This window comes from Carettochelys insculpta, chromosome 1 (genome assembly GCF_033958435.1).
Source record: "Carettochelys insculpta isolate YL-2023 chromosome 1, ASM3395843v1, whole genome shotgun sequence".
Classification (NCBI taxonomy): domain Eukaryota; kingdom Metazoa; phylum Chordata; order Testudines; family Carettochelyidae; genus Carettochelys; species Carettochelys insculpta.
In genome coordinates this window covers 382887668-382902152 of record NC_134137.1, presented here as the reverse complement: position 1 = coordinate 382902152, position 14485 = coordinate 382887668, and the positions used below count along the sequence as shown (strand labels likewise).

The 14485-nt window shown below is 48.5% G+C and overlaps 1 protein-coding gene across 8 annotated transcripts in view; it reads left to right on the top strand.

The window, feature by feature from the left end:
• GOLGB1 (golgin B1) overlaps positions 1-14485 on the top strand; it is a 164583-nt gene that overhangs the window by 143388 nt on the left and 6710 nt on the right. For all 8 annotated transcript variants that reach the window (XM_074976917.1, XM_074976958.1, XM_074976942.1 and 5 more), the window contains one exon: positions 10447-10552. In XM_074976917.1, coding sequence (XP_074833018.1) covers positions 10447-10552 — 106 coding nt within the window. The remainder of the gene's footprint in view (positions 1-10446; positions 10553-14485) is intronic.

Genomic DNA, 14485 nt, shown 5'->3' with positions numbered 1-14485 from the left:
CAGGGGCTAGAGGGGGCTAGGGAAGTCACATTGAGGGGCTAGGAGTCAGTCGGGCTGGAGGGGGCTAAAGGAGTCACACTTGGGCTAGGAGTCACTTGGTCTGCAGGGGGCTAGGAGAGTCACACTCGAGCTAGAGGGGGCTAGGGGAATCACACTCAGGAGCTAGAGTCAAACTCGGGCTTGAGGGGACTAGAGGGGGCTAGGGGAGTCACATTCAGGAGCTAGGAGTAACTCGGGCTGAAGGAGCTAGGGAAGTCACACTCAAGGGCTAGGAGTCACTTGGGGTGAAGGGGGCTTGGGAAGGCACACTCTGGCTGAAGGAGGCTAGGAGAGTCACACAGGCTAGGAGTCACTCGGACTGAAGGGGGCTGGGGAAGTCACACTCGGGCTAGGAGTCACTTGGGCTGCAGGGGACTAGGGGAGTCACACTCAGGCTAGGAATCACTCAGAGGCTGGAGGGTAGCTAGGAGAGGCACAGCTGTAAGCTGGTTGGAGTGCAGAGCCCTGGCCGGCAGTGCAAGCTGCAGGATCCCTGCTGGGGTCTGTGGGGGACCCCATCTCCTGCAAAGGCTAGAAGCCAGGGAGCTGATCAGCTCTGCCCTCCCTACCTCCCTCAGACTCAGGCCTCCACCTTACCTGAGTTGGGCACTACTCCTCAGGTATGCAGTTCTTTGCCCTGCAGCTGAAATGGTTTTCAATGCAATTGATTGGCTTAACTGCCTGACGGCTGTTAATCCGATTAAGAAATGAAGAACCACTTCAGGAGTGTGAATGGCTTCTTAATAGCCACCTGTGGCACTGCCTCAGCCCAGCCTGGGATCCTTTTGAAATGTAATTGTGACCCATGTTTGGGTCGCAACCCATAGGTTGGGAAACCCTGCCTTAGAGCATCACCAAGTTTCTAGCTCAGTCTAGTTCTGCTTTTCACAGAATGCCCATGACTGCAAAATTCTGACTCCACATTGGAAAACCTAAAAGTTGGTCATGATTTTTCCTTAAAATCCCAGTTTAAAGGAAGCTTATGGTCATTGCCTGTTATCTCTGAGCAGGGAATCCCCATCTCAAATCTAGGATAGTGCTTCCACTTGTGGCTTAGGGAATCTCCATTGTTCTGCTCTAGTCACCAGAGCTTTTTGAGTCTTGTCTGTATTATGATAGTGCCCAGATTCCCTGATTGGGATCAGGTTCATTGTGCTGGGTGCTATAAAGATACACTGACAAACATGGCTCCTGCTCCAAAGAGCTCATAATTTAATTTGAAACAAGACTTAAATAAGTTGGGGTATGGCTGGCAACAAGGCTATACCTTTACATGGGGAGACAGTAAATCATTTGGATTTCTTGGGTACCAGATTTTTACAAATGACTTCTGCTAAAGTGATGTTGTAATCAGGCCTGCGTTGACTGACCGATTCCTTGTGGGCATCAGGGTTTATTGCATGTAGTTTCCAATTATCTCATTGTGTGTCCAGAACACTGAAACCAAATAATCATAGAATACTAGAAGGAACCTCAGTGGATCATCTAGTCCAGTCCCTTGCACTCAGCAGGAGTAAATATTATCTAAATCATCCCTGACAGGTATTTTTTTAAACTGCTCTTAAAATCTCTAGTGATGGAGATTCCACAGCCTTGCTTGACAATTTATTCCAGTAGTTAACCATCCTGACAGAAAGCTTTTCCTAATGTCTAACCTAAACCTCCCTTGCTGCAATTCAAGCCCATTGCTTCTTGTCCGATCCTCATAGGTTAAGGAGAACAACTTTTCTACTCCTCCTTGTAACAGCCTTTTATGTACCTGCAAAACAACCAGTGGGGCCCCTAAACGATCAAGATACAAAAGGGACACTCAAAGATGACAAAGTAATTGTGGAGAAACTCAATAATTCTTTGCTTTGGTCTTCACGACTGAGGATGTTGGGGAGATTCCCAAACCTGAGCTGTCCTTTGTAGGTGACGAATCTGAGGAATTGTCCAAAATTGAGGTGTTGTTAGAGGCGGTTCTGAAACTGATTGATAAACGTAACAGTAACCAGTCACCAGGACCAGTTGACATTCACCCAAGAGTTCTAAAAGAACTCAAATGTGTAATTGCAGAACTGTTAACTGTGGTTTGTAACCTATCCTTTAAATCAGCTCCTGCTTTAAATCAGCTTCTGTACCTACTGACTGGAAGATAGCTAATGCAACAGCAGTATTTAAAACGAGCTCTAGAAGCGATCCCAGCAATTACAGACCAGTAACCTTATATAGGAAGATACAGCCGAAAGAGAACCTGCTGCAGAAGGTTATAAAACGGAAGCTACAACTATTTGGACATATTTGCAGAGTGAATGACGAACCAAAAATCAAGACCCTGGTATTCGCCATAATGAATGGTTCGAATAGGTGAGGCAGACCCCACAGAGAATGGATAGATGATGTAGTAGATTGGTGCGGAGCTAGTCTACAGAAACTAAGCCACTCTGCACTGGATAGGGAAAGATGGAAGGAAATAGTGAGAGAGGCATCAGACACCAATGGGCGCTGAGCCCACGGTTATTGATGATGATGATGATGAAGCCTAACATGGGCAAATTAGTTGAAACTATAGTAAAGAATAAAATTGTCAGACACATAGAAGAACATTATTTGTTGGGTGAAAGTTAGCATAGTTTCTGTAAAGGGAAATCATGTCTTACTAATCTATTAGAGTTCTCCGAAGGGGTGAACAAACATATGGATAAGGGGGATCCAGTAGATATAGTGTACTTGGATTTCCAGAAAGCCTTTGACAAGGTCCCTCACCAAAGGCTCTTGTGTAAATTAAGTTGTCACGAGTAGGAGGGAAGATCCTTTTGTGGATTGAGAACTGGTTGAAAGGCAGGAAACGAAGTGTAGGAATAAATGGTAAATTTTCAGAATGGAAAAGGGTAACTAGTGTTCTTCCTCGAGTGTCCCCGTGGGTGCTCCACGATAGGTGTCGGGCTCGCCCTGGTGCCGCAGATCGGATCTTTCCAGCAGTTTCTGCCAGACCGCGCATGCGCCAGCGCGCGCCGCTCCCCTGCGCGCTCCCGGCCACGTGTGCGATCCGGTCCCTGCCAGTTCCTTCTTAACCGCCATCAGCTGCAGACGGAATCTGCTCAGGCTGCGGCCAGAGTCAGCGTATTTAGAGTTCATCAGAGTTTTAGAGTTTTCTTTCAGAGTTCTTAGTTAAATTGTTTGTTTCTTTATTGCAAAAAAAAAAAAAAAAAAAATATATATATATATATATATATATATATAAGTAGAAAGTCTTAGTAACGAGAGGAGGAGCGGAGGCACCCCGGGGACGTGAAGGCCAGTAGGCCTCCTGCTGCGGCAGGCTGGAGTCCGTGAGAGGGGAACAGGCACAGAGAATGTGCTAAGTACCCTATTAACAGCTCAAAGACTCACCGCAATGTCCTCTTCAGGATTCAAGAAGTGTGAGTCATGCCGCGAAGCTATGCCGGCCTCTGATAGGCACAGTCAATGTATCAGATGCCTGGGGGAATCACACGTCACCCAGAAATGCTCCTTCTGTGCAAAGCTCACGGCCAGAGCCAGAAAGGATAGAGAAATGCGGCTGAAAATGCTGCTGTTTGATAAGGCCCTCCAGCCAGACGTGCCAGAGAGGCCTCAACTGGAGGGACCCACAGGGCTCCATAAAAGGAAGGCGGTGTCCCTCACCCCCTCAGTGCAGAAACAGAGGAAGCTCTCTCCAGCCCGATCCCTGCCGGCGGTCACAGCGAGCGGGACGGGTGTAGCACACAGCCCCCAGCCGCAGTCGCAAGCAAGCGGCAGCACAGCAGCACACGTGGCAGAGGCTGAGCCTCTGATTACTAAACAGCTGGCCCGCGCATTCAGAGCGGCGGCCAGGCAAGCGCCGGAACCGGCGGCACCGCCATGAGCGGCACCAACGGTGCAGGGCCAACAGGCACGTAGCCTGCAGGCATCGGAGGAGACCACCCGCGCAGCACCGACAGCGGGGCCGAGATCCCTGGCACGGGGAGGGGCGGAGCCAGCCCCGCAAGGGAGGGGAAAGGCATCGGCGAAAACCTGGCACTGCAGCCCTTCTCTGGACAGGGCTGCAGGGCTGCTCTCAACAAGTCCTCCCCTTATGCTGCGTACACCAACCAGGAGACATGGGTCTCCCCCAGCCTACCCAGAGCCTCCTTCCCCTTTCCTCCAACCAGCATCACCATGGCTCGGGCCACCCTTGCCTTTTCTGGGATTTGACCCTCTGGAGTACTACCACAAACCAGTTTCACCATTGTCTCAATCATCCAGACAGTCTCGCTCCCCCAGACATCGGGGGTACGCACCTCGAGAGTGGTCCAGGTCTCCATCCCAGGAACCATGCCCGTGCTGCCACGGTCGTCCTTATCACTCTGGGCATAGACACCACAGGCATACACCCAGAGGCAGGTCCCCCTCGACGGCCCAGTACCCCCGCGGGCACTCACGGACGGGGACGGAAACACAGCTGTCTCAAGGGGAGCTGATTTTGGAACCCCGAGATTTTCCCTCGCAAGCCTCTAGTGAGAGGGTGTACCACCAGCAGCAGGACCCTGAGAGTTCAAGGGAGGTCTACCCTAGTGGTTCCTCCTTGTCCTCCCCCGACGAGGCTACGGCCTCCAGGGATGTTGCCCCCCCAGACGACCTCAAACAGTTTCAGGAGCTGTTTAAAAGGGTGGCTTTCACACAAGGCATCCAAACAGCAGAGGTTCAGGAGAAGCACCACAAGCTCCTCAAAAACCTGAGGCCTCTGGCCTCGTCCAAAATCGCTATCCTGCTTGATGAAGCAATCATGGAGTCTGCTACTACCATATGGCAGACCCCGGCTTCCACTCCACCTATAAACAAGAGGGCGGATAAGAAATACTTCGTCCCGGTGAAGGGCATGGAGTTTCTGTTTAGTCACCCACAACCAAATTCTCTGGTGGTAGAATCGTCTCAGCAGAGATGGAAGACTTCCCGGAACAAAGCGGGGGGAACGGATAGAGATGCCAAGAAGCTAGAGCTATTTGGCAGAAAGGTATACTCCTCCTCCACCCTGCTGCTGAGAATGGCTAATTATGCAGCACGTCTAGCGAACCACAATTTCAACAATTACTCCAGGCTTACTTCTCTCATGGATTCACTTCCAGAAGATAAGAAGCCGGTGCTGAAGGCCATCATGCAAGAGGGCTATGCAGCTTCAAGGACGGGAGTCCAGATCGCCCTGGACGTAGCGAACACGGCGGCATGCTCAACGGCTACAGCAGTGGTCATGCGCAGGGAATCCTGGCTCCAGACATCGGGTATCCCGAGGGATCTGCAGGTAAAAATTGTCGATCTCCCTTTCGACACGCAGAAGTTGTTTGCAGAGTCAACTGATTCGGTCCTTCATTCCAGTAAAGACTCAAGAGCCACACTCAGAACACTGGGTATTTATACTCCTCCATACAGAAAGAAAAAGTATTACCCTCAACAACGGCGATACCCGTACCAACCTCAGCGTGCTCAGTACCAACGGGGCTACGACCAAGGGCAGCATCAACAGCAACAACAGTATAGAACTCCTAGGCGACGTTCCCAACAAGGCCGTGCATCCTCGAGGCAGGCCCAAAGGCAACAAGTTTGACGTACAGGTCAAGGGCTGCACTATTACTACCATCGCGCAATATCATCCACAATTAATGTTCCATCATCGCCTCCGACCGTTCCACTCACAATGGCAAAAGATCACCACAGACAAGTGGGTACTAGAGATCATAGCCACAGGTTACGTGATCCCCTTTGAGTTGCTCCCACCGCCAAGACCTCCGCCCAGGCCTCATCTCAGGGATGCCTCCCACGAGGCGAAACTCAAGCACGAGGTGGACCACCTGATGCTTATAGGGGTGGTCGAAAGAGTGCCGGAGCGACTTCAGGGGAAAGGGTTTTATTCACGATACTTCCTCACAGAGAAGAAAACAGGAGGCTGGAGGCCCATCTTAGATCTTCGAGGCCTCAACCGGTACTTGCGCAAACAACGCTTTCAGATGATCACAGTCGCCTCTATACTCACGGCACTGGACGATGGAGATTGGTTTGCAGCCCTCGACTTACAAGATGCGTATTTTCATATAACGATCCACCCGGCTCACAGACGTTTTCTCCAGTTTATGGTCGGCAAAGAACATTTCCAATACAAGGTTCTGCCGTTCGGCCTCTCCTCAGCCCCCAGAGTCTTTACCAAGACCCTGGCAGTGGTGTCAGCCTTCCTGCACAGACAGGGGGTATTTATATTCCCATATCTGGACGACTGCCTACTGAAAGGGGCCTCGAAGGCGGAGGTACTACGCATGATACGCGTAACAGCAAACACGTTTTCCTCGCTGGGCCTGGTCATCAACCTTGCGAAGTCAAAGATCGACCCCACACAGGACATAGAGTTCATAGGGGCACGCATAAATTCTATCACAGCAAGGGTTTATCTACCCGACGCTCGCTTTCGCACCATAGGTTCCCTGGTACAAGTCATTACATACAGCCCCACGGTGCCGGTTTTAACGTGCTTGCAGCTGCTCGGCCACATGGCAGCGGCAACGTTCGTGGTACAGAACGCCAGATTGCATATGCGCAACCTACAACATTGGCTGGCGAGCGTTTACAAGCCGGCATCCCATACCGTCCGCAGGGTGGTGTCACCCATGACAGAGGTGCGCAGATCCCTGCAATGGTGGGTAAACCCCAAGAACATGCTAACAGGGGTACCCTTTCACCAACCACAAATCTCTATTTTTCTCACCACCAACGCCTCCCACATAGGGTGGGGAGCACATATTGGCGAAAAGGTGACGCAAGGACTGTGGTCCCCTACGGAACAGTCACTGCATATAAATATACTGGGGCTCAGAGCGGTGTTCAACGCCTGCAAACACTTTCAAGACCACATACAAGGCAAGGTAGTCGGGATCAATACAGACAATATCTCCACCATGTTTTATATAAATCGACAAGGCGGAGCTCGATCCCGTGCCTTATGTGCGGAAGCAGTCCGGTTGTGGAACTGGTGCATCGCCAACAATATAACGTTGAAAGCCTAGTACTTACCAGGCGCTCACAACGTGAAGGCAGACCAGCTGAGCAGGCACTTCGCACTCACACATGAGTGGCAGATCCGCTCCGATCTGCTACGACCATTTTTTCAGGCATGGGGGTTTCCCCAGATAGACCTGTTTGCCACTCAGCACAAGAAGTGCCCCCAATACTGCTCCAGGGCAGGACTGGAGCGGGGGTTCCTGGGGGACGCGTTCGCCATTTCATGGAAGGGCCCACTGCTTTATGCGTTCCCCCCCCACGGTGCTCATCCACAAGGTCCTGCAGAAAGCCAGGAGGGAGACAGCCCGCATGATCCTAGTGGTCCCCACATGGGATCGACAGCAGTGGTTCCCCTTGCTTCTCCGCATGTCGGATCGTCCACCGCTTCCCCTTCCGGTAGCGCCGGACCTGCTCACGCAGGCCCAGGGGTCCATAGTGCATCCACACCCCCGAGGCCTGCGCCTACAAGCATGGTTAATCCATGGCTCAGCTCCCTAGAAAGCACATGTACGGAGGGAGAACAACAAGTCCTGGAAAGTAGCCAAAGGATCTCCACCAGGAAGACCTACAAACAGAAATGGACTCAATTCACTGCATGGTGTTCCACCAAGCAGTTAGCTCCCCTTGAAGTGCCTATACCTGTCATACTAGAATACTTACTGGACCTCAAGAGAGGCAGGCTCTCCCTCTCATCGTTGAAGGTCCATCTCGCTGCTATATCGGCTTTTCGGCATGAAGAGGAAGGGCACATGGTGTTCGCCCATCCCATGGTTACCAGGTTCCTCAAAGGGTTGGTAAACCTATACCCCCCTCGGAAACTGCTTCCACCTTTGTGGAACTTGGACCTGGTGCTTAATGCGCTAACGGGACCACCCTTTGAACCCTTAGCCACGGTTTCCCTCCGTCTCCTTACGATAAAGACAACCTTCCTTCTTGCAATGACGTCAGCTCGCAGGGTCAGTGAGCTCGCAGCAGTTATGGCAACGCCGCCCTGAACAGTATTCTCAAAGGAGGCGGTAACCTTACGGCTGCACCCAGCCTTTGTTCCGAAAGTTTCTTCAGAGTTCCATCTTAACAAACCTATAGTTTTACCCTCGTTTTACCCGAAGCCTCATAGCTCCAACAAGGAGGCACGCCTGCACCTCCTGGACGTGAGGAGAGTGTTGGCCTTCTACATAGACAGAACTAAGTCCTTCCAGAAAACGGACAGACTCTTAGTCTCTCTCGCTCCCAGATCAAAAGGAGAGGGTCTCTCTTCACAGAGAATCTCGAAGCACATTGTGTCCTGCATAAAGATGTGCTACGAACTTCGAAAGACTTCTTTACTGGCCCCGCCTAGGGCTCATTCCACCCGGGCGGTGGCGGCATCAACAGCCTTTTTCAAGGGCATCGCACTAAAAGACATTTGCAGAGCAGCGACCTGGTCATCCTATGACACCTTCGCCAAGCATTATGCCCTACACCGGGTATTCCAAGAGGATACCCGCCTCTCGACAGCGGTCCTTTCGGGGGCAAGCTGCACATAACCCGATTACCCACTTCCTTTCTTGGGTTACTGCTGGGTAGTCACCTATCGTGGAGCACCCACGGGGACACTCGAGGAGGAAAGAGAAGTTACTCACTGTAGTAACGATGGTTCTTCGAGATGTGTCCCTGTGGGTGCTCCACCACCCGCCCATCCTCCCCGCTTCGGATCTCTGTTTGGTGTTTTTCAGGAGCATCCGAGGCAGTTGGTCAAGGAACTGGCGGGGACCGGATCGTGCACGTGGCCGGGAGCGCGCAGGGGAGCGGCGCACGCCGGCACATGCGCGGTCCGGCAGAAACTGCTGGAAAGATCCGATCTGCGGCGCCGGGGTGAGCCCGACACCTATCGTGGAGCACCCACGGGGACACATCTCGAAGAACCATCATTACTACGGTGAGTAACTTCTCTTTGTTCCCCTAGGGTCAGTTCTAGGACCATTCCTATTCAACTTATTCATAAATGATCTGGAGACAGGTAAACTATGAGGTGGCAAAGTTTGCAGGCAACACTAAACTGCTCAAGATAATTAAGACCAAAGCAAACTGTGAAGAACTTCAAAAGGATCTTACAAAAATGAGTGATTAGGCAACAAAATGGCAAATGAAATTTATTGTAGATAAATGTAAAGTAATGCATATTGGAAAAAATAACCCCAATTATACATACAGTATGATGGGGGCTAATTTAGCTGTAACACATCAGGAAAGAGATCTTGGGGTCATTGTGGATAGTTCTCTGAAAACATCCGTGCAGCAGCAGTCAAAAAAGTAAACAGGATGTTAGACTAAGACGGAGAATATCTTATTGCCTTTGTATAAAAGCATGGTATACCCACATCTTGAATACTGTGTACAGTTGTGGTTACCTCATCTCAAAAAAGATATATTGGCATTAGAAAACGTTCAAAAAAGGGGCAACTAAAATGATTAGGGAGTTTGGAACGGGACCCATATGAAGAGAGATTAAAGAGACTAGGACTCTTCAGCTTAGAAAAGAGGAGACTAAGGGGGGATATGATAGAGGTATATAAAATAATGAGGGGTGTGGAGAAAGTGAACGAGGAACAATTATTTACTTGTTTCCATGATGTCAGAAATAGAGGACACCAAATGAAATTAATGGGCAGCAGGTTTAAAACAAATAAAAGGAAGTTTTTCACACATTGCACAGTCAACCTGTGGAGCTCCTTGCCAGAGAAGCCTGTGAAGGCTAGGACTATAACAGGATTTGAAAAAGAGCTAGATAAATTCATGGAGGTTAGATCCATTAATGGCTATTAGTCAGGATAGGTAACAAATGATGCCCCTGGCCTCTGTTTGTTTGTCAGAAGCTGGAGATGGATGGTAGGTTGCTTGATTGATACCTGTTTGGTCCACTCCCTCTGGGGCACCTGGTATTGGCCACTGTCAGCAGACAGGATACTGGGCTGGATGGACCTTTGGTCTGACCCAGTATGGCCATTGTTATGTTCTTAAAACTGTTATCATGTCCCCACTCATTCTTCTCTTTTCCAGACTAAACAAAACTGGTTTTTTTCAGTCTTTTCTCATTGGTCATATTTTCTACATCTTTAAAAATTTTTGTTGCTCTTCTCTGGACTTCTTCAATTTATCCACATCTTTCTTGGCATGACACCCAAAACTGGACAAAGTACTACGTACAGATGAGAGGCCTTAAAACATCAGTCTTTTGAACTATACCCAGAAGTTTCTAGGAAGCCAGTGCATGAGCTGGAGTAATGCATTGCTCATGGATAGAGCTGCATGATCTGCACTGTCTGTGACTTCTGAGTGACCCATGTTAGCAGCTTGTTGCCTTGTGTGTTGTAGCAAGTAATGAATGTTTCTTTTCTGCAGGTTGGAATCTAGGGAATGGACATCTTCTCTGGGTTCCAGCGTTGATGTGTTTCCAACACATGAACACTCCTTGCTGACTGACCCCATGAACAGTACCTTTAGCAAGGTAAGAATACCATGGCTGTGGTTGTGTCTTCATAATTCAACACATGTGAGCAACTACGGCTCCTGAGGAATGTGGTCAGAACATGGGGAACATAACCTTGTTGATTCTGAGCATGGAATATATTTCCTAGCATCTATAACCTGCCACTCCCACTGCATAGATGAAGACAAAAAAGCAGTAAAGTAGCATGTTAAAGACTAACAAAATAATTTATTAGGTGAGCTTTTGTGGGACAGACCCACTTCTTTAGACCATGGTATGGCTATGGTTGAAGAAGTGGGTCTGTCCCATGAAAGCTCACCTAATAAATTATTTTGTTAGTCTTTAAAGTGCTACTTAACTGCTTTTTTGTTTTGAGAGTATATAGACTAGCACGGCTTTCTCTCTGTTACTAATCTGTATAGATGAAGATGTCTCTACACCCTCTTACTCCAAGATCTGCCTTTTGGAACTAGTTGGGCTCCTGGAGGCTGAGGTTGCAGTGAGGTCTTCACCCCCATTGCAGGGCCATGTAATATATGGCCAAAGTTCTAAACAAAAAAAGTGTCAGCTGATTGTGGAGAGAGGGTTTATGGATTCAGTAAAATGTGCCAGTTCCTTGATGCCTTGTCTCGTACAAAGCACAATAGTTAGCTCTGAGCCCCTTCCCCATTTAAGAGATGGACCTTATGTGGTGTCAAGCAGGTCAAAAAATCTCTGACTGTCAGAGTCAAGGATCCATCAGTGAGAACAGCCCTGGAAGCTCAACACGAGCAAGGGCAATGTCATAGGGCAGGTCTACATTACGGGGCAAAGTTGACCTAATTTATGCAACTCCAGCTACATGAATACCATGGCTGGAGTTGATGTACTTTAAATTGAGTTACTGTGAAATTACTGTGGGAGGTTGGGTGGGAGAAACTTTCCCATTGACTTCCCTTTCACTTCTCCTTCCAGTGGAGTACTGAGGTCAATGAGAGAACAATCAGTGACCTGATTTAGCAGGTTTTCACTAGACCTGTGGGGGATCAGTCACTACAGTGACAATACCTGGTAAGTGTAGATAACCAGATAGGATTTGAATGGACCTTTAGAAGTCCAGCCCCCTGCACTCATGGCAGGACCAAGCAGCATCTAGATCGGTGTTTCCTAAACTATATTTTGTGTAACACTGGTGTCCCACAAACAACTTACAGGTGTGCCATGAGCATCTGACACTTTTTTTGATCTCATACACTGATGGGATATAGTTTCTGTTGTTAAAACCAGATACAATGTTTTCTTCATTGCTATGATACCCATTTAAATTACTCCATTTTGTTTTTGCTGTATATGTTGCTGTTTATTTTTTGGGTTTTTTGGTCTGACAATTTTTTGAAGAAAATTATCATAGGTGTTGCGCATAAAAATATGTATTTTTTTGGTGTTCTGTTGTCTCAAAAAGTTTTAAGAAACACTGATCTAGACCATCCCTGATGCGTTCGTCCAACCTTCTCTTAAAAATCGCCAGTGATGGCGATTCCACCTAATTTTCTCTAGCATTCGCTCTGCTAAGCATCCAATCACCACCATCCTTCCTGATGAAAACCAAAACAAAGGAGTCAATAAGTAACTCTGCCATGTCCACTTTTTCTGTTATTGTTTCTCCCTCTTCATTGAGTAATGGCCTACTCTGTCCTTGGTCATCTTCTTGCTTCTAATATATTTGCAGAATGTTTTCTTGTTACCCTTTAGTTGCGTCTAGATTGAGCTGTGCTGCTCAACCAGTTCCTCCCTATATGTCATAGGCTACGTCTACACATGCACGCTACATCGAAGTAGCTAATTTCGAAGTAGAGACATCGAAATAGGCTATTTCGATGAATAGCGTCTACACGTCCTCCAGGGCCGGCAAAATCTGATGCAGTTCAACAAGAAGTGTAGAGTCCTGCACCTGGGGTGGAACAATCCCAAGCATTGTTACATGCTAGGGACTGACTGGCTCAGCAGCAGTACGATGGAGAGGGACCTAGGGGTTATGGTGGATGAAAGGCTGGATATGAGTTGCAACCCTTCCCAGCTTGGTATCATCTGCAAACTTAATAAGAATACTCTCTATGCCAATATCTAAATCGTCAATGAAGTTATTGAATAGAACCAGTCATGTTCTGCAGTGTCTCTGGTTTCTAGATGACCCATGTGAGCAGCATCCGGCTGTGTGTGTTCTAGACATCACTAAAACAGCTCAATGGGGCTTACACCCAAGACGGTCCCAATCATCCTGCCCGGCACACTGGGCCACAGGGCAACACAAGAATACACAAATAGCCCCAAATGGAAATATCTAGAGACCATTCCCTGTGTGCTCTGAATGGAGTCTCAGCTAGCTCATTCATTCCCATCCAAGCACCTGTATTTGCTTACCAGTGCCAGGCTAAGATGCCACGATTGATACAGAGCTGTGTGCCAGATGTACATAGAATGCAGGCCTTGCAGAAGCCCAGTCTGTCTTAATATCTTAAATTGCCATCAAGAGAATTCTTGGGTAGAGGAGTCTAGTGGTGCCCTCTGGAAGAGCGAGGAGGAAAGGTCAAATCCATCACAGTAATCAGAACTGAGGCAGACTCAGCAGATGAATCGCCAGAGTTGGTGACAGTACTGCATTGACTGGATGCTGCAGCGTGCCCATAGCTGGGAAAATATTAGTAGCCAGACTCTGTTCCATGCTAGTTCTAAAGCCTCAATGTTGTAAATCAGGAAACCTGAGGTGCCTGGTGGAGCCGCAGCTAGAAGAGTTCAGGTGTCTGAGTGCTAGTGCTCACAACAATCAATTCAACAGGAACTAGTATTAAAGGAACCGACCAGGGGCCGTGCACAACTTGACCTGTTGCTTACAAACAGGGAAGAGCTAGTAGAAGAAATAGAAGTGGGAGGGAACATGGGCTGCAGCGACCATGAGATCGTAGATTTCATGATCTGGACAAAAGTATGAAAGGTGAGCAGTAACATACAGACCCTTGATTTCAGAAGAGCAGACTTTGACTCCCGGAGAGACCGGATGCGCAGGATCCCTTGGGAAACAAAGATGAAGGGGAAAGGAGTTGAAGAGAACTGGCAGTATTTAAAGAAGTCTTACTGAAGGCACAGGAAAAAACAATCCTGCTGGATAGTAAGAAATGCAAACATGGTAGGCAACCAGCTTGGCTTAACAGGGAAATCCTTAGTCAGCTTAAACTCAACAAGGATGCATACAAGAGATGGAAATTTGGACAGTTGACTAAGGAGGAGAATAAACATACGGCTGGAGAATACTGGGCAGTAATCAGGAAAGGGAAAGCACAATTGGAACTGCAGCTGGCAAGGGATGTGAAGAGTAACAAGAAGGGTTTCTACAGGCATGCGAACAATAAACAGGTTATCAGAGAAGGTGTGGGGCCATTACTGGATGAGGGAGGTAACCTAGTGACAGAGGATGCAGGAAAAGCTGAAGTACTCAATGCTTTTTTTGGCTCAGTTTTCATAGACAAAGTCAACTTCCCCATGATGGTCCTAGATGATGCAGTATGGGAGGGTGGAGGGCAGCCATCTTTGGGGAAGGAACAAGTTCTGAGCTATCTAGAAAAACTAGATGTGCACAAGTCCATGGGTCTGGATTTAATCCACCCCAGAGTACTGAGGGAATTGGCAGAGGTCATTGCTGAAACTTTGGCCATTATCCTCGAAGACTCTTGGAGATCAGGGGAGATACTGGATGACTGGAAGAAGGCAAACGTAGCGCCCATCTTTAAAAAAGGAAAGGAGGACAATCCAGGAACTGTAGACCCGCCAGCCTTACCTCAATCCCTGGGAAAATAATGGAGGGAATCCTCAAGGAATCCGTTTTGGAGCACTTGGAAGAGGGGAAAGTGATCAAAAGTAGCCAACATGGATTCACCAGGGGCAAGTCCTGCCTGACCAATCTGATTAGCTTCTATG